The 23,427-nt window shown below is 36.5% G+C and overlaps 1 protein-coding gene across 2 annotated transcripts in view; it reads left to right on the top strand.

Moving 5' to 3' along the window:
• Nucleotides 1-23,427, top strand: part of MAGT1 (magnesium transporter 1) — a 77,393-nt gene that overhangs the window by 39,975 nt on the left and 13,991 nt on the right. For both annotated transcript variants that reach the window (XM_080795823.1, XM_080795824.1), the window contains exons 4-7: nt 16,633-16,773; nt 17,367-17,507; nt 18,349-18,438; nt 19,170-19,233. In XM_080795823.1, coding sequence (XP_080651949.1) covers nt 16,633-16,773; nt 17,367-17,507; nt 18,349-18,438; nt 19,170-19,233 — 436 coding nt within the window. The remainder of the gene's footprint in view (nt 1-16,632; nt 16,774-17,366; nt 17,508-18,348; nt 18,439-19,169; nt 19,234-23,427) is intronic.

The following is a 23,427-nucleotide window of genomic DNA, read 5'->3' as shown; positions in this document are numbered from 1 at the left end:
AAATGAAACAAGAATTGCCCCTCCTTTGCCAGGAGGCCAGGCTCAGTGTAAGCTGCTCCCAGATTGCACTATGTGGCTCTGCTTTGCTACCCAAAGGCTTTCATCACCAATGGGGGGCATAAAAATTGCAGCACCCTGATCTCTGGCCCTGGAGCTAAATGTTTGCACCTCCCATTCTTCATTGAGCCCTCACAGAAAAGCATTCAATCACTCTTGTTTCCCTGGTTTCTGTGTGAACTCTATTCACCCAGCCTATGACTGAGGGTTTTTATCTCAGGCACACTACCCCATTTTGAGTCTCCAAACTTTATAGACTCATGTGGTACAGACCTGTACTATTCCTCCCAGGGGAAGGAGGGGCATCTTGCCATGCTTCTACCTTTTGCTTGACCCTTGCCTGAAAAGCAGTCACTCGACCATGCGGTGGTTCGTCAGTAGTTTGCAGTTTATGGCAACATCAAGCAGAAAGCCATCTCCTAGGGATGCCTGGGTGGCTCAGTCCTTTAAGCGTCTGCCTTCAGCTCAGGTCCTGGGATTGAGTCCCTCATCGTGCTTCTTGCTCTTTGGGGAGCCTGTTTCTCTCTCTGCCTGCAGCTCCCTCTTCTCGTGCTCTCTCTCTCTCTCTCTCTCTCTCTCAAATTAACAAAATCTCTATAAAAGAAAAGTAAGCCAGCTCCTAGACTTGCTATTTGCAGCTAGCTTCCCTGCTCTGGTACTTGGGAACTCTATCGCACTTAGGCACCCCCTTTATTCTTATGACCCTGGGGATCCTGAGACTACCCTTTCCCACCTGGAATTCTGCCTCGCTTCACCACTTGAGCACCTTTAAGGCAGGGATGTTCCCCCTGTAGCAAACTTCTAAAAGTTCTGATTTTGCCCTTTGCTGCTTATAATACTTTCTGGTAGCTGAATTAAGGAAGCTTCCTCCTCTGAGATTTATCTTCCAATATATTGCCCTAGGTTCACATTTCTGCACCTCCTACCTTGCAAAAAGTGGTCACTTTTCTATTTGTAGAATTACAGCAATTCTCTTCTCAGATCTCTGGTTGATTTTGCTGGTGTTCAGAATGATTTGATAACTATTGAGCTGAATTCCAGGGACCAAATGAAATTACGGTCCCCTACTCCTCTGTCATCTTAACTCCTTCTGGCCACAAGAAGTTGTTTGGGTTTTTTTTTTTTTTTTTAGATTTTATTTATTTATTTGACAGAGAGAGATCACAAGGAGGCAGAGAGACAGGCCGAGAGAGAGAGGTGGAAGCAGACTCCCCGCTGAGCAGAGAGCCCGATGCGGGGCTCGATCCCAGGACCCTGGGATCATGACCTGAGCCGAAGGCAGAGGCTTAACCCACTGAGCCACCCAGGTGCCCCTGGCCACAAGAAGTTTTAAATAGGATTTACCTTATATGAGATCTAGAATAGTTAGTGAAATAAAAGCTGAACTTGAGCTGCCTATGAAATATAATGGTCAATGCTAACCTGTTAGAATACAGAAAATGGATGGTAATCGAGTAGGTTTTGTAGTTTTTTATTTTGTTAAACCATGTATAATACAAATGTTACCGTTTTAACCAGTTTTAATTCTACAGTTTATCAAGTAACTTTTTAAAGCACAGTATAAATCCCACCATTATGCCACATTATAGATCTTAGTAGAATTAGGTACCTGTCTGCCCTCTTGTTTCCTGACTTAAGGAAAATCTTCTTGTTCAAAACTTAACCCTTTTCCTGTGTTCTGCATCCCATACCCATTGGCTCTGTCAATCATGACTTCTTCCACCTGTATTTTTTTCCAGGTTCTTTTTTGACACAGAGAGATTGCACAAGCAGAGGGAGTGGCAGGCAGAGGGAAAGGGAAAAGCAGGCTCCCCTATGAGCAGGGAACCTGGGTGGGGCTCCATCCTAGGACCCTGGGATCATGATCTGAGCCGAAGGCAGATGCTTAACTGACTGAGCCACCCAGGTGTCCCTTGTACCTGTATTCACTTGTGTTCTTGTATATTCCCTTGGCTTAGACAAATATATAATGATACATATCCATCAGTATGGTATTATAAAGAGTGTTTTCACTGTCCTAATAACCCTCCATACTCTGCCAAGTCATCCCTCCTCCCAACCCTTGGTAACCACAGATTTTTACCATTTCCATGTTTTGCCTTTTCCAAAGTGTCATATAGTTACAATCATACAGTATGTAGACTTTTCAGGTTGACTTCTTTCACTTACTAGTAGTACTAAAAGCTTCTGCTTGTCTTTTCATGACTTGATAGCTAGCTTATTTCTTTGTAGTGCTGAATAATATTCTATTTCTGGATATACCAGAGTTTCTTTATACATTTCATGTGTTGAAAGACATCTTGATTGCCTCCAAATTTCAGCAATTATGATTACAACTCCTCATAAACATCCATATGTTGGCTTTTGTGCAGACGTAAGTTTCCAACTCCTTTGGGTAAATATCAAGGAGTGCGATTGCTGGATCATATGATAAGAGTATGTTTAGTTTTGTAAGAAACTGCCAATCTTCCAACCTGGCTGTATCATTTTTCATTCCCAAGAGCAATAAATTAGGGTCTCTGTTACTCCACGTATTCATCAGTATTTGGTGTTGTCAGTATTCTGCATTTTGGCCTTTCTAATAGTTGTGTAGTGGTATCTTACTATTATTTTAATTTGTATTTCCCTGATGACACATCATATAGAGCATCTTCTCTCTTTTTTCTAAAAATAGGTAAAGAAGACTTTTTTTCAAATTTTAATTTAATTTTTTGTTAACATACAGTGAAATATTAGTTTCAGGAATAGAATTCAGTGATTCTTCACTTACATACAACACCTAGTGCTCCTCATAACAAGTACCCTCCTTAATAACCATCTGCCATCTAGCCCATCCCCCACCTTCCTCCCTCCATTAGCCTTCAGTTTATTTTCTACCATTAAGAGTCTCTTCTGGTTTGTTTCACTCTTTTTCCCATTCACATACATTCATGTGTTTTGTTTCTTAAATTCCACATAGGAGTGAAATCATATGGCATTTGTCTTCTCCGACTGGCTTATTTTGCTTAGCATGATACACTCCTAGCTCCGTCCAGATTATTGCAAATGGCAAGACTTCATGCTTTTTAATGGCTGAGTAATATTCCATTGTATGTATACCACATCTTCTCTATCCATTCATCAATCAATGCATGTTTGGGTTCTTTCCATAGTTTTGCTGTTATTGATAATGCTGCTCTAAACATCAGGGTGCATGTACCCCTTCAAATCTGTATTTTTGTATCCCGTGGATGAATATCTAGTTGTGTAATTGCTAGGTAAGAGGTTGGTTTTATTTTTAAGTTTTCGAGGAACCCTGAAGCTGATTTCCAGAGTGTCCACACCAGTTTGCATTCCCATGAACAGTGTAAGAGGATTCCCCTTTCTCCACATCCTTGCCAACACCTGTTTTTTTCTTGTAATGTTAATTTTAACCATTCTGACCAGTGTGAGATGATATCTCATTGTTGTTTTAATTTGTATTTCCCTGATGATGAGTGATGTCGAGCATCTTTCCATGTGTTGGTTAGCCATCTGCATGTCTTCTTTGGGAAAATGTCTATTCATTTCTTAACTGGATTATTTTTTGGGGAGGTGAGTTTGATAAATTCTTTATCGATTTTGGATACTAACCCTTTATCAGATAATGTTATTTGCAAGTATCTTCTCTTACTCCATAGGCTGCCTCTTAGTTTTATTGATTATTTCCTTCTTAGAGAATATTTTCAAAAGCTTATTTACCATTCATCCATCTTCTTTTTTTTTTAAATTAAATTTTTTATTTATTTTCAGCGTAACAGTATTCATTGTTTTTTCACCACACCCAGTGCTCCATGCAATCTGTGCCCTCCCTAATACCCACCACCTGGTTCCCCCACCCTCCCACCCCACCCCTTCAAAACCCTCAGGTTGTTTTTCAGAGTCCATAGTCTCTCATGGTTCACCTCCCCTTCCCCATTCATCCATCTTCTTTAATGAGATGCTTGTTAAGGTCTTTGGCCCATTTTTAATCAGCTCATTTGTTCTCTTATTGTTGAATTTTAAGAGTTCTTTGCATATCTTAGAGAACAGTCATTTATCAGATGTGTGTATTGCAAATTTTTTTCTCCTTGTCTGTGGTTTGTCATCTCAGTCTCTTGAGTTTGTTTTTCACCAAGCAGAAGTTTTTAATTTTAAGGAAGTACTACTTATCAGTTATTTCTGTCATGGATCATGTCTTTGGTATTGTATCTAAGAAGTCATCACTATATCCATGGTCATCTAGGTTTTCTCCTATGTTACCTTCTGGGAGTTTTATATTTTTTCCTTTTGTATTTATGTCTATGATCCATTTTGAATTAATTTTTATGAAAAGTATAAGGTCTGTGTCTAGATTATGTGGGTTATTTATTTATTTATTTAAGCTCATGGATATCTAGTTGTTTTAACACCATTTCTTGAAAAGACTGTCCTTTCTCCATTTATTTTTAGTTTTAAATTAATTAATTTTATTTATTTATTTATTTATTTTTAAAATATTTATTTTTCAGAGAGAGAGAGCACAATCTGGGAAAGCAGCAGAGGGAGAGGGAGGAGCAGGCTCCCTGCTGATCAGGGAGATCAGGGAAGGCAGATGCTTAACTGACTGAGCCACCCAGGCATCCCTTAATTTATTTATTTTTAGAGAAGAGAGAGAGAGGATGGGAAAGTGTGGGAACCCATGAGATCATGACTTGAACTGAAATCAGGAATCTGGTGCTTAACTGACTGAACCACCCAGGCTCCCCCCTTTTTCCATTAATTGCCTTTTCTCTTTGTCAGTGATCAGTTGACTATATTTATGTGGGTCTATTTCTGGGCTTTCTGTTCTGTGCTGTTCTCTGCTATTGATATATTTGTTTTTGGCCAATACCACACTCTCTTGATTACCATAGCTTGAAGCTGGGTAGTGACAGTTTTCCAATATTGTTCTCCTTCAGTATTGTGTGGTTATTCTGAGTCTTTCCTCTCCATGTAAACATTAGAATCACTTTGTCAGTATCTACAAACATACATGCTGGGATTTTGACAGGGTGCATTGAATGTATAGATGAAGCTGGGAAGCCATCTTGACAATATCGAGTCTTCCTATCCTTGAACGTGAAATACCTCTCCATTTCACTAGTTCTTTTTTTCTAAAGATTTTTATTTATTTGTCAGAGAGAGAGAGAGAGAGCACAAGCAGGGGAAGTGGCAGGCAGAGGGAGAAGCAGGCTCCCCACTGAGCAAGGAGCCTAATGCAGATCTCTATCCCAGGACCCTGGGGTCATGACCTGAGCCAAAGGCAGCTGCTTAACCAACTGAGCCACCCAGGCACCCCTTGCTAGTTCTTCTTTGATTTCCTTTTATCAGAGTTTTGTTAGTTTTCCTCATATTGATCTTGTACATACTTTGTTAGATTTATACTAACAAAATATGGGGGGATGCTAATGTAAATGGTATTGTTTTTTATTTAAAATTTCTCTTGTTCATTGTTCCTATATATGAAAACAATTGACTTTTGTATATTAAATTTGTATCATGCCACCTTGGTATAATCGCTTATTACAAGAGTTATTTTTTTTTAAAGATTTTATTTATTTATTTGACAGACAGAGATCACAAGTAGGCAGAGAGGCAGGCAGAGAGAGAGAGGAAGCAGGCTCCCTGCTGAGCAGAGAGCCCTATGTGGGGCTCGATCCCAGGACCTTGGCATCATGACCTGAGCTGAAGGCAGAGGCTTTAACCCACTGAGCCACCCAGGCGCCCCTACAAGAGTTATTTTGGTTGATTCTTTTAGATCTTTTACATAGATAATCATGTCATCTATGAACAAAGGCAGTTTTTTTTTCCTTCCTTACCAAGTATATTCCTTTTATTTCATTTTTGCCTTCTTGCATTAGATAGAACTTCTAGGACGATGTTAAAAAGGATTGGTGATAAAGGCCATTCTTGTACCAAAGGATTTGTAACAAAGGCCATTCTTGTACCTGAACTTAGTAGAAAAACTTTTAGTTTCTCATCATTAACTGTAATGTTAGCTGTAGTATTTTGGTAGATGTTCTTTATCAAGTTGAGGAAGTTCCCCTCTAATCCTAGTTTACTGAGAGATTTTATCATGGATAGGTTTGGATTCTGTCAGATGTTTTTCCTGTATCAATTGATAAGATAATGTGGTCCTTTTTAGCCTATTACGATAGGTTGCATTAATTGATTTTTAAATTTTGTCTTAATTCTAATATAGTTAACATACAGTACTATATTAGTTTCAGGTGTACAATATAATGATTCAGCAATTCCATACATCCTACAGTGCTCATCACAAGTGCACTCCTTAATCCCCATCACCTATTTCACCCACCCCTCCCACCCACCTCCCTTCTAGTAACCATTAGTTCTCTACTGTTAAGAGTCTGTTTCTTGGTTTGTCTCTTTTTTTTCTTTGCTCATTTGTTTTATTTTCCAGATTACACATGTGACTGAAATATGGTATTTATCCTTCTCTGGCTGACTTATTTCACTTAGCATTATGCTCTCTGGTTCCATCCATGTCTTTGCCAATGACGAGATTTCATTCTCTTTTATGGCTGAATTACATTCCAATGCATACATATACCACATACATATATACTACATCTTCTTTATCCATTTGTCTATTGATGGACTCTTAGGCTGTTTCTATACCTTGGTTATTGTAAATAATGCTGCTACAGACATTGAGGTGCATGTATCCCTTTGAATTGGTGTTTTTGTATTTTTTGGGTAAATACCCAGTGGTACAATTACTGGATCATAGGGTAGTTGTATTTTTAACTTTTTGAGGAATCTCCATACTGTTTTCCACAGTGGCTGTACCAGTTTGCACTGCCACTAACAGTGCAAAAGGGTTCCTCTTTCCTCACCTTCTCACCAACACTTGTTTCTTTGTGTTAATGAGTATTAATATTGAACCACCCTGGCATGCTTGGAATAAATCCTCCTTGGTTGTGGTGTATAATTCTTTTTGTACATTATTGATTTAATTTGCTAATATTTTGTTTTCTTGCATCTGTATTCATGAGAGACATCAATCTATGGTTTTCTTATGTCTTTGTCTGTTTTGGATATGAGGATAATGCTGGCATCGTAGATCGAGCTGCATGTATTCCCTATGCTTATCTTCTTTTTTTAAGATTTACTTACTTATTTTTAGAGAGGGAGAGCAGGGGAGGGGCAGAGGAGAGAGAGAGAGAGAGAGAGAGAGAAAGAAAGAATCCGAAGCCGACTGCCCTCTGAGCATAGAGCCCGAGACAGGGCTGAATCTTACAACCCTGAGATCATGACCCAAGCTGAAACCAGGAGTCAGATTTTCAACTAACTGAGCCACTCAGTTGCCCCTTTTTCTAAGTTTTATTTATTTATTTTTGCAGAGAGAGAGAGACAGAGACAGAGACAGAGAGATTCCTTCTGCTCTATCTTCTGAAAGAGATTGTAGAAATTGGTATAATTTCTTCTTTATATGTTCATAGACTTTACCATTGAACTCATCTGAGTCTGGTGCTTTCTATTTTGGAGGGTTATTATTTTTCGTTCAGTTTTTTTTTGATAGATATGGGCCTATTCAGATTTTTAAATTTCTTTTTGTATGAGTTTTGGCAAATTGTGTCTTTCAAAGAACTGGTCCATTACATGTAGGTTATAAAATTTGTAAGCATAGTGTTGTTTGTAGTTTTTTTTACACTATCCCTTTAATGTCCATATAGGATCTATAGTGGTATCCTCTCTTTTATATCTGATACCAGTATTTGTTGTCTTCTCTTCTTCTTAGTTTGGCCATATACACTTATCTATTTCTTTGACCTTTTCAAAGAACAAGATTTTGGTTTCATTGATTTTTCTATTGAATATTTTCAATTTTGTTTATTTCTGCTCTAACTCTTATTATTGTCTACTAAGTTTGGATTTAATTTATTCTTTTCTTTGGTTTCCTAAGGGGGAAACTTAAATTATTGATTTAGATATTTTTTCCTCATATATGCATTCAGTATTATAAATTTCCCTCTAGCCATTTTTTGCTCTATCCCACAGATTTTGATAAGTTGTGTTTCCCTTTTCATTTAGTTCCAAATCTTTCTGAAGTTTTCATGAGATTTTGTCCTTGACCATGTATTAATTAGAAATGTATCATTTAATTTTCATGTATTTTGGGATTTTCTAGTTCTTTTTCTGTTATGGTTTCTAGTTCAATTCCATTATTGTCTAAGGGTCCAACATTGTATGATTTCTATACTTTGAATTTGTTAGGGTGTGTTTTATAGCCCATAGTGTGGTCTGTCTTGGTGAATGTTTTGTGTGAGTTTGAGAAGAATGTGAATTGTGCTTTTTTGGGTGAAGTTAGTCTGTAGATATCAATTATATCTAGTTAATTGAAGGTGGTATTGAGTTCAGCCATATCCTTACTGATTTTTTGCCTGCTGGATCTGCCCATTGGTTGTTGAAGAGGGCTATTGAAGTCTCCAACTATGATAGTTGATTCATCTATTTCTCCTTTCAGGTCTGTTAGATTTTGTCTCACATAGTTTGACACTGTTGTTAGGCACATACATATTAAAGATTGTTATGTCTTTTTGGAGAATTGACCCCTTGATCATCATGTAATACCCTTTTTAATCCCTAATAACGCCATATTTTGAAATCTCCATCTAAAGTTAATACAGCTATACCTGTTTTCTTCTGATTAGTGTTAGCAGGGTATATTTTCCTCCATCCTTTTAATCTATGTATTCTCCGTATATTTCATCTGTATGTGTCTCTATTTAAAGTTGGTTTCTTAAAAAAAAATAAAAATAAAGTGGGTTTCTTATAGTCAAGATACACTTGGGTCTTGTTTTTTTGTTGCTGTTGTTTTAGAAAGATTTATTTATTTATTTATGTGACAGAGAGAGATCACAAGTAGGCAGAGAGGCAGGCAGAGAGAGGGGGAAGCAGACTCCCTGCCAAGCAGAGAGCCCGATGCAGGATTTGATCCCAGGACCCTGAGATCATGACCTGAGCCGAAGGCAGAGGCTTAACCCACTGAGCCACCCAGGCGCCCCTTGGGTCTTGTTTTTTGAACCTATATTTAGACTATTGATACTCATTTATGTATTTGGATTATTTATACAGTTGGACTAATACGTACTGTATTCATTACTGTTTTCTATTTGTTGCCCTTAGTCATTGTTTCTATTTTTATTTTCCATTCCTTTTCTGCCTTTTGTGTAGCTAAACATTTTATGTGATTTCATTTTCTCTCCTTTCTTAGCATGTTGGTTATACTATTTTTCCCCCTTTTTTAGTGGTTGCCCTAGAATTTGCAGTATACCTTTATAGCTAATTCAAGTCCACTTTTTTTTTTTTAGAGAAAGAGCATGCACACAAGTGCTGGCGGTGGGGCAGAAGAGAGGGAGGGAGAGAATCTTAAGCAGGCTCCACACCCAGTGCAGAGTCCAGCGTGGGTTTCAATCTCACAACCCTGAGATCATGACCTGAGCTGAAATCAAGAGTTGGACACTTAACCAACTGAGCCACCCAGGCACCACCCCCATCCACTTTCACATAACATACCACTTCATGGGATGTGTGAATAAGTTAAAATAAAAAAAATATATTCCTAACTTCTGTCTCCCGTCCCTTGTATCATTTCTGTCACTTATTTCAGTTATATTTAAACATACATAAGTGCATACATAATTGAATACATTGTTGGTATTATTTTGAATAAACTGTTATCATCTCTTAGGTAAATTTAGAATAAGAAAAATAGGGACACCTGGCTGACCTAGTCAGTGGACCATGCAGCTCTTGGTCTCAGGGTTATGAGTTCAGCTCCATGTTGGGTATAGAGATTACTTAAAAATAAAATCTTAAACAGAAAAAGAAAAGTATTTTATTCTCACTTTTTTCTTCTTCAGTGTTCTCCCTTCCTTTATGTGGATCCAAGTTTCTTTTTTTTTTTAAGATTTTATTTATTTATTTGAGAGAGAATGAATGAGAGAGAGCATGAGAGAGGAGAGGTCAGAGGGAGAAGCAGACTCCCCAAGGAGCTGGGAGCCCGATGTGGGACTCGATCCTGGAAGTCCGGGATCATGACCTGAGCCGAAGGCAGTCGCTCAACCAACTGAGCCACCCAGGCGCCCTGTGGATCCAAGTTTCTAACCTTTCTTATTTTCCTTGTCTCTATGAACTTCTTTTAACATTTCTTGCATGAAATTCCCTTAGTTTTTGTTTGTCTGAGACAGTCTATTTCTCCTCCACTTTTGAAGAATAATTTCTTAGGGTGCAGAATTCTAAGTTGGTGGTGTTTTTTTTCTCTTCACACTTTAAATATTTCACTCTCTTCATTGGATGGTTTCTAAAGAGAAGTTGGAAGTAATTCTTATCTCTCTTCTTCTATGAGTAAGGTGTTGTATTCCTCTGGCTTCTTTCAGGTTTTTTTTTTTCTTTGACTATCTATAGTTCAAAAATGATATGCCTGGGGATTTTTTTTTTTTTTGGCATTTACTCTGCTTGATGTTCTTGGAACTTCCTGAATCTATGGTGTGGAGTCAGATGTTAGTTTGAGGAATTCTCAATCATTACTGTTTTAAATATTTCTTCTGTTCCTTTCTTTGTTCTTCTGGTATTCCCATTATGTGTATGTTACATCTTTTGTAGTAGTTGACCTATGGTCCTTGAATATTCTGTTCTGTTCTTTTTAGTCTTTATTCTCTGCCTTTCAGTTTTTGAGGATTCTGTTAATAGATCCTCTAGCTCAGAGATATTTCTTCCTCAGCCATGTCTAGTGTACTAGTAAGCCTATCAAAGGCATTTTTCTTTCTGTTATAGTGTTTTTCATCTCCAGCATTTCTTTTTGGTTCTTTTTTAGGATTTCCACCTCTCTTTTTATGGTACCCATTTGTTTTTGCATGCTGTATTAATTATCCATTAGTTCCATTAGCATATTAACCATAGATTTTTAAAATTCCCTATCTGATAATTCCAACATCCTTGTCATGTCTAGTTATGATACTTGCTCTGTGTCTTCAAATCATGTTTTTTTGACTTTTGGTTTCGTAGGCAGACATGATGTACTGGTTAAAATGAACTGCTGTATTGGCCTTTAGTAAGGTGGGACGAGTATGTTCTATGGTCCTATGATTAGGTCTCGGTCTTTTAGTGAGACTATACCCCTGGACTATGAACTTCACAAGAATTTCTCAGCCTTCCCCCCCTCTTAGGGGACAGGGTAACATCTTTCATTTGAATTAGTATTTTCAACTGGTTCACTTGCCACCATCCATATAGTACACTCTCCCTGTTACCTCTATAACAGTTTCTACAGTTTTTTCTGGAGAGTATTTTTTTTGAAGATTTATTCATTTAAGAGAGAGAGTACGTGTGCGTGTGAGTTGAGGGGAGGAGCAGAGGGAGAGAATCTCCAGCAGACTCCCCACTGAGTCCAGAGCCTGGCACAGGGTTCAGTCCCAGGACCGTGAGATTATGACTTGAGTTGAAATCATGAATCGGACGCTTAAACAACTGAGCCACCCAGGCACCTCTCTGGAGAGTATTAATAAGAATAGTTGGGAAAAATTAAATTTGGGAACCTTGAGGGTAAACAAAATTTAATGTTATTTTTTATTTTAGGGTATCATGACCTATGAAGGATCTGAGGGTTTTATTCTACTTACAAGATAATGAGTTAGACTACCATGGTTTCATAGATACTAGCAGAAGAGATGATACTCCTGGGTCAGAGTTAAAGGACTTTATATTATTCACAGTAATGATGGTATCCAAAGTATCAGCACTTTCTTGCACCATTTCCCCAAGTCCCACTTTCCATAGGATGAGGCAATGAAGGACAGTGGTTTGCATTATGGGAGAGTATCTCTAAGCTTTGGGAAATCCTGGAAAAGGTAGTAAGCATGCATGCCCTTTGCTTTGGAGGGGGTCTATTTCTATCTTCTAAGGCTATACAAACACCCTTGAGAAAATCATCCAGAACAGAGGTAGTCAATTCCTCTTAATGCAACATGTGCAGAAACACAAGAAACCTGTGGGGAATTGTCTCCCAACACAGGACTTCTCATAGACTTTAACATGCTGGTGTGTGTTATTTTTCAAATCCAGTAGTGGGCTGTGATATGCAGAACTTCCCAAATTATTGGACTAGTTAATGAAGGATTTTGCTTAGATTCTGTGGAACATACTTTTGAAAATAGTGACATTAGACTAAAACCAAAATTCCTTAGTTTTCCATTCATGCACTCTTTACTCCAGATGCATAACCACCTTTCTCATATTTATATTATGTCATACACTGTCTTATTTCAGTATCATTGATTGTTTCTCTCCCCTCTCAAAATTCTACTTACCTTTAAGCCTCATTTCAGATACTCCCTTGCAGCCTTTTCAGATCTTCCATATGAAATGTGAGTCATCCCTTTTCTTGTGTTGCCATACTATTTTCCTTATATTTCTATTATACATGTATCCACATTCTACTCATAGTAAAATTAGCCCTATAGTTGTTTGACAGTTCGTCTTAGAATATAGTCACTTACTTAAGAGCAGAGCCAACATCCTATAGCTATCAGTGTTAAGTACATAATGGATATTCAATAAATATCAAACAGCTTAATATTCCCATTTTACAGTATGTCATTGTGCCAGTCATATTCCAGTCACAGCCCCATAAATCAAAACGAGTACATTTATAAAACATGCTACAGGGGCACCTGGGTGGCTCAGTAGCCTCTGCCTTTGGCTCAGGTCATGATCTTAGGGTCCTGGGATCAAGCCCCACATCAGGCTGTCTGCTCAGCAGGGAGCCTGCTTCCTCTCTCTCTCTGCCTGCCTCTCTGTCTACTTGTGATCTCTGTATGTCAAATAAATAAAATTTTTAAAAAAAGAAAAACAAACATGCTAAAAGATGAGTGCATTTAGCCTTTATTAGACCAAAGGAAACAATTTTTGAGTTTAAAAAATTGCTTTCTTATTGTCTGTTATTCAAGCTGTGGTATTGTTTTAGAAATTAAAAATTGTAATTCCACTTATTTTAACAATATACACAAGGGATTTCTGTTAGTGATTTATAAAAATACAAAACTAATTTTCTTTTACATCAAATAGCTTTTCATAATTGATGCCTATTTTAGAGCTATATTTAGAGTTAGTGGTATAAGGATGGTAGTATATCCATTTGTGGAAGAAATTCAAATCTTTCTCCAAATAGTAGTGTCATATGCCACAGTATATGTGGGAAAATATATATAACATATAATGTGCTGTCTTTATCAACCTTAAATATAAAATTCACTAGCACTAAGTTAACTGACATTGTTGTGCAGCCAATCTCCAGAACTCTTTTTATTTTATAAAACTGAAATTCAATACCCATTAAATAATTCCCCATTCCCTCTTCTCATAGCCCCTGGTGACTACTCTTCTACTTTCAGTCTCTATGACTTTGACTACTGTAGGTTCCTCATATAAATGTAATTATACCGGGTGCCTGGGTGGCTCAGTCCATTAAGCATCTGCCTTTGGCTCAGGTCATGATCCTAGGGTCCTGGGATTGAGCTGGCATCCAGCTCCTTGCTCAGTGGGGAGCCTACCTCTTCCTCTCCTTCCACCTGCCACTCTCCCTACTTGTGCTCTCTCTCGCTCTCTGTCAAATAAATAATAAAATCTTTAAAAAAATTAATGTACAATATTGGTCTTTTTGTGACATGCTTTATTTCACTTAGCATTATGTCCTCAAAGTTTATGCGTGTTGTAGCATGTGTCAAAATTTTTTTTTCTTTTTTGAGGCTGAAAATGTATATATACAGCACCTTTTATTTAACCATTAATCTATTGATGGACACTTGAGTTGCTTCCATCTTTTGGCTATTGTGAATAATACTGCTGTAAATGTAAGTGTACAAATATCTCTTGGAGACCCTGCATTCAATCCTTTCAGGTATATACACCTAGAATTGAAATTCCTGGATCATGTTTCATTTTTAGTTTTTTAAGGAACCTCCATCCTGTTTTCCATAGTGACTGCACCATTTCATAGTCCCACCAGCAGTACACACAGGGGTTCCAGTTTCTTTACTTCCTCAGCAACACTTTTTTTTAGTTGTTTTGTTTTGTTTTGTTTGATAGTAGCCATTCTAATGGGTATAAAGTGGGATTTCATTATAGTTTTGATTTGTATTTCCCTAATGATTAAGTGATGTAGAGCATCTTTTCATGTGCTTGTTGCCCACTTCTTTATCTTTTTTTGAGAAACATCTGTTCACATCCTCTGCCCAGTTTTTAATCTGTTTGGGTTTGTTTTTCGTTTGGTTGGTTGGTTGAATTGTAGTTCTTCATATATTGTGGATATTAACCCTTTATCAGATATATGATTTGGAGATATTTTCTCCCATTCCATAGATTGCCTTTTCACTCTGTTGATTGTGTCTTTAGTCTACAAAATATCTTTAAAGGGCTGATTTGGTATAAAGTTCTTATACTAGTAATTATGAAAATACAAGTTACAAGAATTGTGATGCACAATATTTACCCATTATACAAACTTATGGTAAAAATATAGAGAAATAGATACCTTCCTTCATTGATGGATAGAAGTATAAATTGGTACAGTCACTTTGGAAAGCAAGTTGACTCTATCCATTTTAATTTCAAATGTTTCTACCCTGTGACCTAACAAGTCCATCTTTGGAGAAAAACTCTTACCGGGTATACAGGAAGATATGTATGTGGCTCTTCATTGCAACATTATGTTTAACTGGAAAAAAAAACTAAAGTCCAACAATAGCATAGTTTCTTAGTAATCTGAAAGAGTGAGGTGTGTGTGTACACACACACACACACAATCATGGATAGATCCTTCAAACATGGCTGCATATAAAAAGAAGATTGTAGAATATTATAGTTAATATGATACCATTTGTGTTAAAGCAAACAGAAAGCAATATTGTGTTTTCTGTTGGTATATACACATGTATATGAATAAATTCAGAAAGGTCTAGAAATAATAATAGTGGTTGCTAGGGGTGCCTGGTTAGCTCAGGCATTAAGCATCTATTTTTGGCTCACGTCATGATCCCAGGGTCCTGGAATGGAGCCTCGCATTGGGCTCCCTTCTCGGCGGAGAGCCTGCTACTCCCTCTTCCACTCCCCTGCTTGTGTTTCCTCTCTCACTGTCTCTCTCTCTGTCAAATAAATAAATAAAATCTTGAAAAAAAATAATAGTGGCTGCTAGAATTGATTGCAGTTGGTCCTTATAACACTGTAACTATTTTTATTTCCTAAGGGAAATGGATTTATATATTACCTAGATTTTTATACATTTTTTTAAAAATCCAAAAGTGATATAGTTAAATATTGATGATTTTGTCTTAAGGGTACCTGCCTGGTTCAGTTGGAAGAACATGTGACTTTTGATCTCAAGATAGTGAGTTCCAGCAACCCCGTATTGGGTGTAGAGATTACATACATACAAATTTTAAAAAAGATTTCAGCCTGAAGTTTGGGTAGTAGTTTGTGGAGTGAACACTGTTCAGGGTCTGGTTCTTAGCTTTTCAGACTCTGAAATTGAATTTTTAACAGTGTAGCCAGAATTTATCTAGTTCTGGAGACCTTGTACGCACTTACCAAACTAAAAATCTGTGGACATTGGTAACTAAAGGACTCATCTATTCATTAATTTGCCAAGGAGACCAAAATAATCATATCCATTAATCACTATGCTCTCCTTCCTTATGGGAAAGTCTAAAAAATTACTGTTAGAGGGTTCTGTTGTGAGTATAGGATCAAAGCAAGGGAGTTAGATTGTTTTATTGTCCGATGTCTTTAAATTATAAATGTCTCATACAAGCTAATCTCCCTTATAGGGTTACCTGTTGAGGGGACCTGAATATTTGCATCTGTTGGTCAGCATCTTTTCCCTGTACTTAGACGTTCTCTTTTCTACAAATACAGTTATATCAGGAAAGATACAATGCAGATGAGTCAGTTATAGTTTCTTTACCTAAATAATTCCAATGTTGTCTTGTTTAAGCATACCTTGGTCACGTTATTGAGAATGTGATGCTTATCAGTAAACACTTAAGAAACTTTTAGAATTAACTATTTCTGCACATGACTACCATTTTGTATTGATTTTCACTTCAGTTTTAGAACACTATCTTGTTTACTCAGACTGAAAATGTACTCTATTTGGAGTATGTGTAATGGAGTACTCTGTTTGGAGATTTCAGCTACAAAAGGCAATTTTAGTTCTTGCAAATGTGTTCTTTTTGTGTTATTTCTGAACAGATTAAAATTTTTGTGATATGGGAGATTTTCCATTCTAAAGGAGTAGAGTATATGTTTCCTAGCTCAGAGTTAATATTTGGTCAGTGAAGTGTACTAATTAAGGTCACAGGCAGTCTTGAGTTTGAATCCTGATGCCACCACTTTTCACTTTCCTTAGGCAAATCGCTTGACCTACCTAAACCTGGGCTTCCTCATCTTTGTAAAATGCCTAAATTTCAAGGTAATATTTGCTATTACGATTATTTTCTTGATAACTTATATTTTCATGGACTTCTTTTTATTCAGCTAAACATGAATTCAGCTCCAACTTTCATCAACTTTCCTGCAAAAGGGAAACCAAAGCGAGGTGATACATATGAGTTGCAAGTGCGTGGTTTTTCAGCTGAACAGATTGCCCGGTGGATTGCTGACAGAACTGATGTCAATGTAAGTTTCCCTACTTTGTAGAAAGTTACTCCTTCCATTGTCTTCTTCCAGTCTTACTGGGAGGTCTGAATTGGTCTCGTTACTGTATCACTGAGGTGGAATACTCTGGCAGCTGCTTCATAAATAGCATTTAACAGAAACATCCTGATGAAAGAATGAAATTATAAAACATTTTCTATTACCTTATTGAATTCAGCATGGATGGACTATCTAGTGGTATTTGGAAAATACTTCTTAATCTAAAAGATGTTGTGTTGTAGTTAAACAGAATACTGTACCTATCTCATCCCATTTGGGGATACATTGTAGACTCTCTTGATTAGGATGAAAAGAAAAAAATATGATTTTCCTTTTAAAGTTTTTATTTAAATAAATTTTTATTTTAATTTAAATTAATTGCTTAATTAATTTAATATAGTGAACTGTTAGTTTCGGGTGTAAAATACAAAGATTTAACAATTCCATACAACACCTGGTGCTTATCATAACAGTAACCACACTAGTTTTGATTGCTTTCATTTTGAATTAGTTTGACCTATATAATTAACAAGTAAATTCCATACTTAAAACATTTTTTCTTTCCTTTCCATTAGATAAGAGTAATTAGACCCCCAAATTATGCTGGTCCTCTTATGTTGGGATTGCTTTTGGCTGTTATTGGTGGACTTGTATATCTTCGAAGAAGCAATATGGAATTTCTTTTTAATAAAACTGGTTGGGCTTTTGCAGCTTTGGTGAGTGAATTTTAGAACAAAACTTGTTTGCCTATATAAATGTATGTCAAATATATATAAATTAAAATTTTTATAAGCTTAAAATAAAAAACTCTTAAGATGTATTTTAAATAACAGCATCTCTATAATATGTTTGATTTTTTTCTCAATAAAATGTATACATTTCTCAGGAGTACTGTCATGTGTAAATGAAGACAAAAGTGTTTCAAATACTTATACAGTAAACTACTTAGGGGATAATGAATTATTTAAAGAACTATGATAATTCTGTACTTAGATAAGTAGAAAAAATGATTTTTAAATACTTTGAATGTAGTAAACCTAGAAGGGTAACAATCTCAGAAAATAAACCATCTCAAAACTTTTTAAAAATTGTTTGCATACAATATTGTATTGTTAGGTAGAATTTTGTTTTATTTCTTACCTGTGAGGGGGATTTTATTTATTCATGCCTTAAAATCATTTTGTTTCCTCCATTATCTTATTAGCATGGCCAGAGTTTGTGGGAACTTGTACTCCTTTTTTATCCAATCTCAACGGTAGGATGTCACCCCTAAGAAAATACGCAGTTCTTTTGAAAATATTCTTCTAAAAGGCTCTTCAGTTTTCAATTTTTAAACATCTATCAGGTTATATATAATTTTAAAATAGGGTTTTCCTTTCAGTGTAAGTATTAGTGATTCTTGTGAAATACAAGGCTTATTCAAAAATTACTCATCTGAAAAAAATTTGGTTCCTGTAATACTTGAGCAGACATGCTTTTCATAAACCTGTTAGTCTGATCAGTATAGGAGCAGCTGCACCATGTTATATAAGTATTTCCTTATTTTTTGTTTCCTAGTGTTTTGTGCTTGCTATGACATCTGGTCAAATGTGGAACCATATAAGAGGACCACCATATGCTCATAAGAATCCACACACAGGACATGTGGTAAGGGAAGTTCAGAATTTCTTTCCATTATACACCAAAGTTAACCTTAATAATTATTAATTATTACTAATTATTAATAATTATTATATATACATATATATAGATAATATATACATAAATATAGATAATATATAGATAATCTATATACATATATATAGATAATTATTATTTTGTGACACCATTGCCAAGGTGTGAAGGAATTAGGTTTTCAATCTCTCTTGGGTGATGAGCTTCAGTTAATGAAATGTGCTTTTAAAAGTGGAAAATTCCTTGTCCTTATCACATTTGGTGAGTCCTTTTGACTCTAAGATGGCTAAGAATCAAAGTCAGCTTTCAACTAAACAGTTGAAATGCACAAGTACTTGAGCATCTACTGTTTCTAGGCACTGTGCTAAGTATTATTAGATACAGTGGTAAACAAGAACAATCTTTGCCTTCATGGAGTTTATATTATTGTACCTCATGGTCTTGTACACTGAAGTACTATGTTTCTCATACATTCTGTTGTTGAGAACATAGTACAATGAAAAAACAAATGAATGATAAATAACACAGAAATAGTGTTTATTTTTTTCCAGTTTCTTTACTGACGAATGCCACAGACTCAATGCTTATGTAAATCAGGTGCATTAATAATTTCATAGGGCTCGAAAATAGCCAATTTTAAGATTAAAATATCAAAAGTTAATGTATATTTAAATATTTAATTTTGTCTTTTTTCCTCTCCCCAGAATTACATCCATGGAAGCAGCCAAGCGCAGTTTGTAGCCGAAACACACATTGTTCTTCTGTTTAGTATCCTCTTTTTATAATAAGTCCTTGGTGCTGCATTTTAGTTTATCTATTTTGTCACATTCTCATATTTTCTTTATAGTGTTTTCTTGAGGCTGCTCTCTTATGAATGCAAGTTTTAATATTTTTGAAATCCTATTTCTATGTTATTTATCTTAGTCCAATCAGCTAAACACCACCAGAGACAAACCTTCAGTCTAATAAAGACAGGTTTATTTTTTTTAAAGATTTTATTTATTTATTTGACAGAGAGAGGTCAAAGTAGGCAGAGAGGCAGGCAGAGGTGGGGTGGGGGAAGCAGGCTCCCTGCTGAGCAGAGAGCCCGATGCGGGGCTTGATCCCAGGACCCTGAGATCATGACCTGAGCCGAAGGCAGAGGCTTAAGTAGGCAGAGAGGCAGGCAGAGGTTGGGGGTGGGGGGAAGCAGGCTCCCTGCTGAGCAGAGAGCCCGATGCGGGGCTTGATCCCAGGACCCTGAGATCATGACCTGAGCCGAAGGCAGAGGCTTAACCCACTGAGCCACCTAGGCACCCTAAAGACAGGTTTATTGATCATTGCTACAAGGGAGACTGCACACTAGAAGAACCATGGGACATCTTACCTAAGGAAAGATAGAGTTATTATAAAATTTGGAGGAAGGGTGAAGCTTAGGTGAAATGTAAATGAAGCAATGTTTTGATAAACTTAAAGCAAAACCAGGCTAAGTGGTAAGGAATCAGCATCAGGTTTGGACTGTGAAGTGGACACAGGGTTCTGTCTCCTATAAACTCTACAGAATTCAGATAAATGTGGGATTTTTGTCTTCACAAACTCTTTATTTGAAGCTCTGTACTTTAGTTGTAAATTGAGGCTACTTAGAAATTGTACTTATGTGTTGAATGACTTATATCTTCCAGGCAAGAATGGATTGTTTCCTTCCTAGTGATATAATTTGAATCAGTCTACAATTTAAGACGTATTACTCTTCATTGAGTAAGAAAATAGTAGTTTCTCAAAGACAGGTTATTTTTGTTGTTGTTGTTGTTGTTGTTCAAGCTTTTATTTATTCATTTGAGAGAGAGCACAAGCATGGGGGCGGGGGGGTGGGAGGGGATGGGGAGGTAGAGGGAGAAGCAGACTCCCTACCGAACCAGAAGTCCGATGCGAAGCTCAATCCCAGGACCCAGAGATCACAACCCAAGTCGAAGGCATATTTTTTTTCCTGTGAACTCTGTGGCTGCTTTTTATGTGTTTTCCCATTCTCTTGAATGGCAGAGCAGGTTGTTATTTTCTCAAATCTGAAAATTGATGCCTCTGTAAGCTGCAAGGATAGTTAACAGTGACTCAGATAGGTAAGAGTCTAAACTTCATAGTCTTACTCAACACAGTTTATCTCCCTGCCCCAAATATATAAGCAGTGATTCTGTAGAATAAGTCAATAAGGTAAACAAATGTAATGTTTCTGGACTTGTGCTGCTCAGCCAAGGGGCCCTGACGTTGACATATTGCAATCAGTTGTAGCCCAGGCTGTTAGAGAATCTCTGCAATGGTTTGATGGTAAAGTCATTTGCCTTGCCTTCTCATCTCATCATCTAAATAACTTAGAGGTCATCTAATTCAACACTTAACTCTATTGAAAATGGATTGTACTATGTAAGAATTGGCTAAGAAATTTGAAGGTGATTACAATTAATATGAGTAATTTAATCCCTTAAAATGTTCTTTCTGATGATAAAAGCCATACAAGTTAATTAAAGGAAATTTAGAAAATACAAGTACATATAAAGAAAAAAATAAAAACCCTGGAAATATCCTCCTTAGTAAATCTTTGTGTGTGTGTTTCCCATTTTATTTTACTATTGGTGATTTAATAGAGATACTTGAAGGGAAACAATCTGAAAAAAACTAAGCTTTTGGTTTAATTGAAAGACATTTGAGAAAATGATACTTTCTCAAAACAGTGTTCATGTATAATATGGAAAACAGATTTACAGCTTAAAATCCAGCTCAGAGCCAGGAGAGTTCATCTATTCAGCTATGGAGTGATGACCTAAAAAATTAATCTAATAATAAATACCTATTCCCAGCAGTAAGAAAGAATACTGCAAGAAAAATATCCAACCATATGTTCTTTTAAATCCTAAAATTTATTTCTTACTCAATATATTTAAATTTTACTTATTTTATTTATTTGACAGAGAGAGATCACAAGTTGGCAGAGAGAGAGGAAGGGAAGTAGGCTCCCTGCTGAGCAGAGAGCCCAGTGGGCTCGATCCCAGGACACTGGGATCATGACCTGAGCTGAAGGCAAGAGGCTTTAACCCACTGAGCCACCCAGGCACCCTGACTTACTCAATTTATTTAAACTAAAAAAAGGTTCACCCACTTCCACCCCTTACTGCCTTACTCTGGCAACCACCAATCTGTTCTCTGTATCTGTAAGTGTGTGTGTGTGTGTAAAATTTATTTTTAGATTCCATATATAAGAGAAATCATACAAATTTGTCTTTCTCCTATTTCAAATTATTTCAAAATTTAGGTTGAAAATTCTCATTTATAGTTTGATCTATTAACAAATTTATTATACTTTGGAAACTTTCCAGTGTCTTGAAATGGTCTCAATTAATAGTATTTTGAAATTGAACAATGTAGCAAAAGGGCAGATACAGTTACAAAATATAAAGTGATTTGTGTTTTGTCAGTCTTCTAGCTTTGTCCTAATTTAAAAAAAAAAAGCTTTTATTTATTATTTTTTAAGGATGTTTTACCAGGTATAGATTTCTAGATTTCTTTAAGCACTTTGGAAATGTTATCTCATTGTCTTTTACTTCCATAGTTTCTGAGAAAAATCAGATTTAATTCTACTTATTGTTCTTTGAAGGCAGTGTGTCTTTTTCTCTGATGGATTTTAAGACTTTTCTCCTAATGTTTTATTTCTGTTGTTCCTGTTTTCTGAATTGCAGATCTTCCTAAGTCTGTGGGTTAGTACCCTTACTCATTTTGGAAAATGTTTGGCTACTGTATCTTCAGTATTGTTTTTCTGCCATTTTCTCCATCCTCTCCATCCATGGCTTTCAACTGAGAGCCTGGTGAATGAATCTTGTCATTCTTTCTGGTGGAACCTGAACCTTAATCATGATCTCCTTAACACTGTAGGACTGCCAAAATTCTTCTCTCCTAAGCTTTGTCCTAACTTTTAAAATATAATTATATAAGACATTTAAGAAATTGGAATATTCTTACTTTTTCCTTCTATCTAAAGGTTAAACATTGCTTAAGGCTTCAGATACATTTGGAGCAGACTGCAAACCTATTGAAATATAGCATTTTGCCGGGGGGGCTCCTGGGTGACTCAGCAGGTTAAGCAGCTGCCTTCCGCTCAGGTCATAATCTCAGGGTCCTGGGATTGAGCCCCGCATTGGCTCCTTCCTCAGTGGGGAGCCTGATTCTCCCTCTTACTCTCCCTCTGTGCTCTCTTTCTCTCTCAAATAAATAAATAAAATCTTTTAAAAAGGAAAGAAATATAGCAAGTTTTTCCTTTCCAAGTTTTAATTTAGATTCCAATTAGTTAACATAGAGTGTAAATTTAGTTTCAGGTGTAGAATTCACTGATTCGACACCTACATACAACACCCAGTGCTCATCACAAGTACCCTGCTTAATCCCCATCACCTAATTTCACCCATCCCCCTCACCCACCTCCCCTCTGGTAACCATCAGTTTGTTCTCTGTAGTTAAGTGTCTGTTTCTTGGTTTACCTCTACACCCCATTTTTGTTTCTTTTATTTCTTAAACTCTATACATGAGTCAAACCATATGGTATTTGTCTTTCTCTGACTGACTTATTTTGCTTGGCATAATACTCTCTAGTTCCATCCACGTCATTGCAAATGTCAAGGTTTCATTCTTTTTTATGGCAGAATAATATTCCATCATAGATACTACTTCTTTATTCATTTATTAGTCAGGGAACATTTGGGCTCTTTCTATAATTTGGCTATTGTTGATGCTGCTATAAACATGGGGGTACATGTATCCCTTCAAATAAATATTTTTGTATCCTTTGGATAAATACCTATAGTGCAATTGCTACATCATAGACAATGAATTAACTTTTTGAGGAACCTCCATACTGTTTTCCAGAATGGCTGAGCCAGTTTGCAACAGCGTAGGAGGGTTCCCTTTACTCCACGTTCTCGCCAATACCTGTTGTTTCCT

The sequence above is a fragment of the Martes martes genome, assembly GCF_963455335.1.
Source record: "Martes martes genome assembly, chromosome: X".
NCBI classification, from domain to species: domain Eukaryota; kingdom Metazoa; phylum Chordata; class Mammalia; order Carnivora; family Mustelidae; genus Martes; species Martes martes.
Note: the sequence above shows the minus strand (reverse complement) of the source record. Positions and strands in the feature narration are given on the sequence as shown.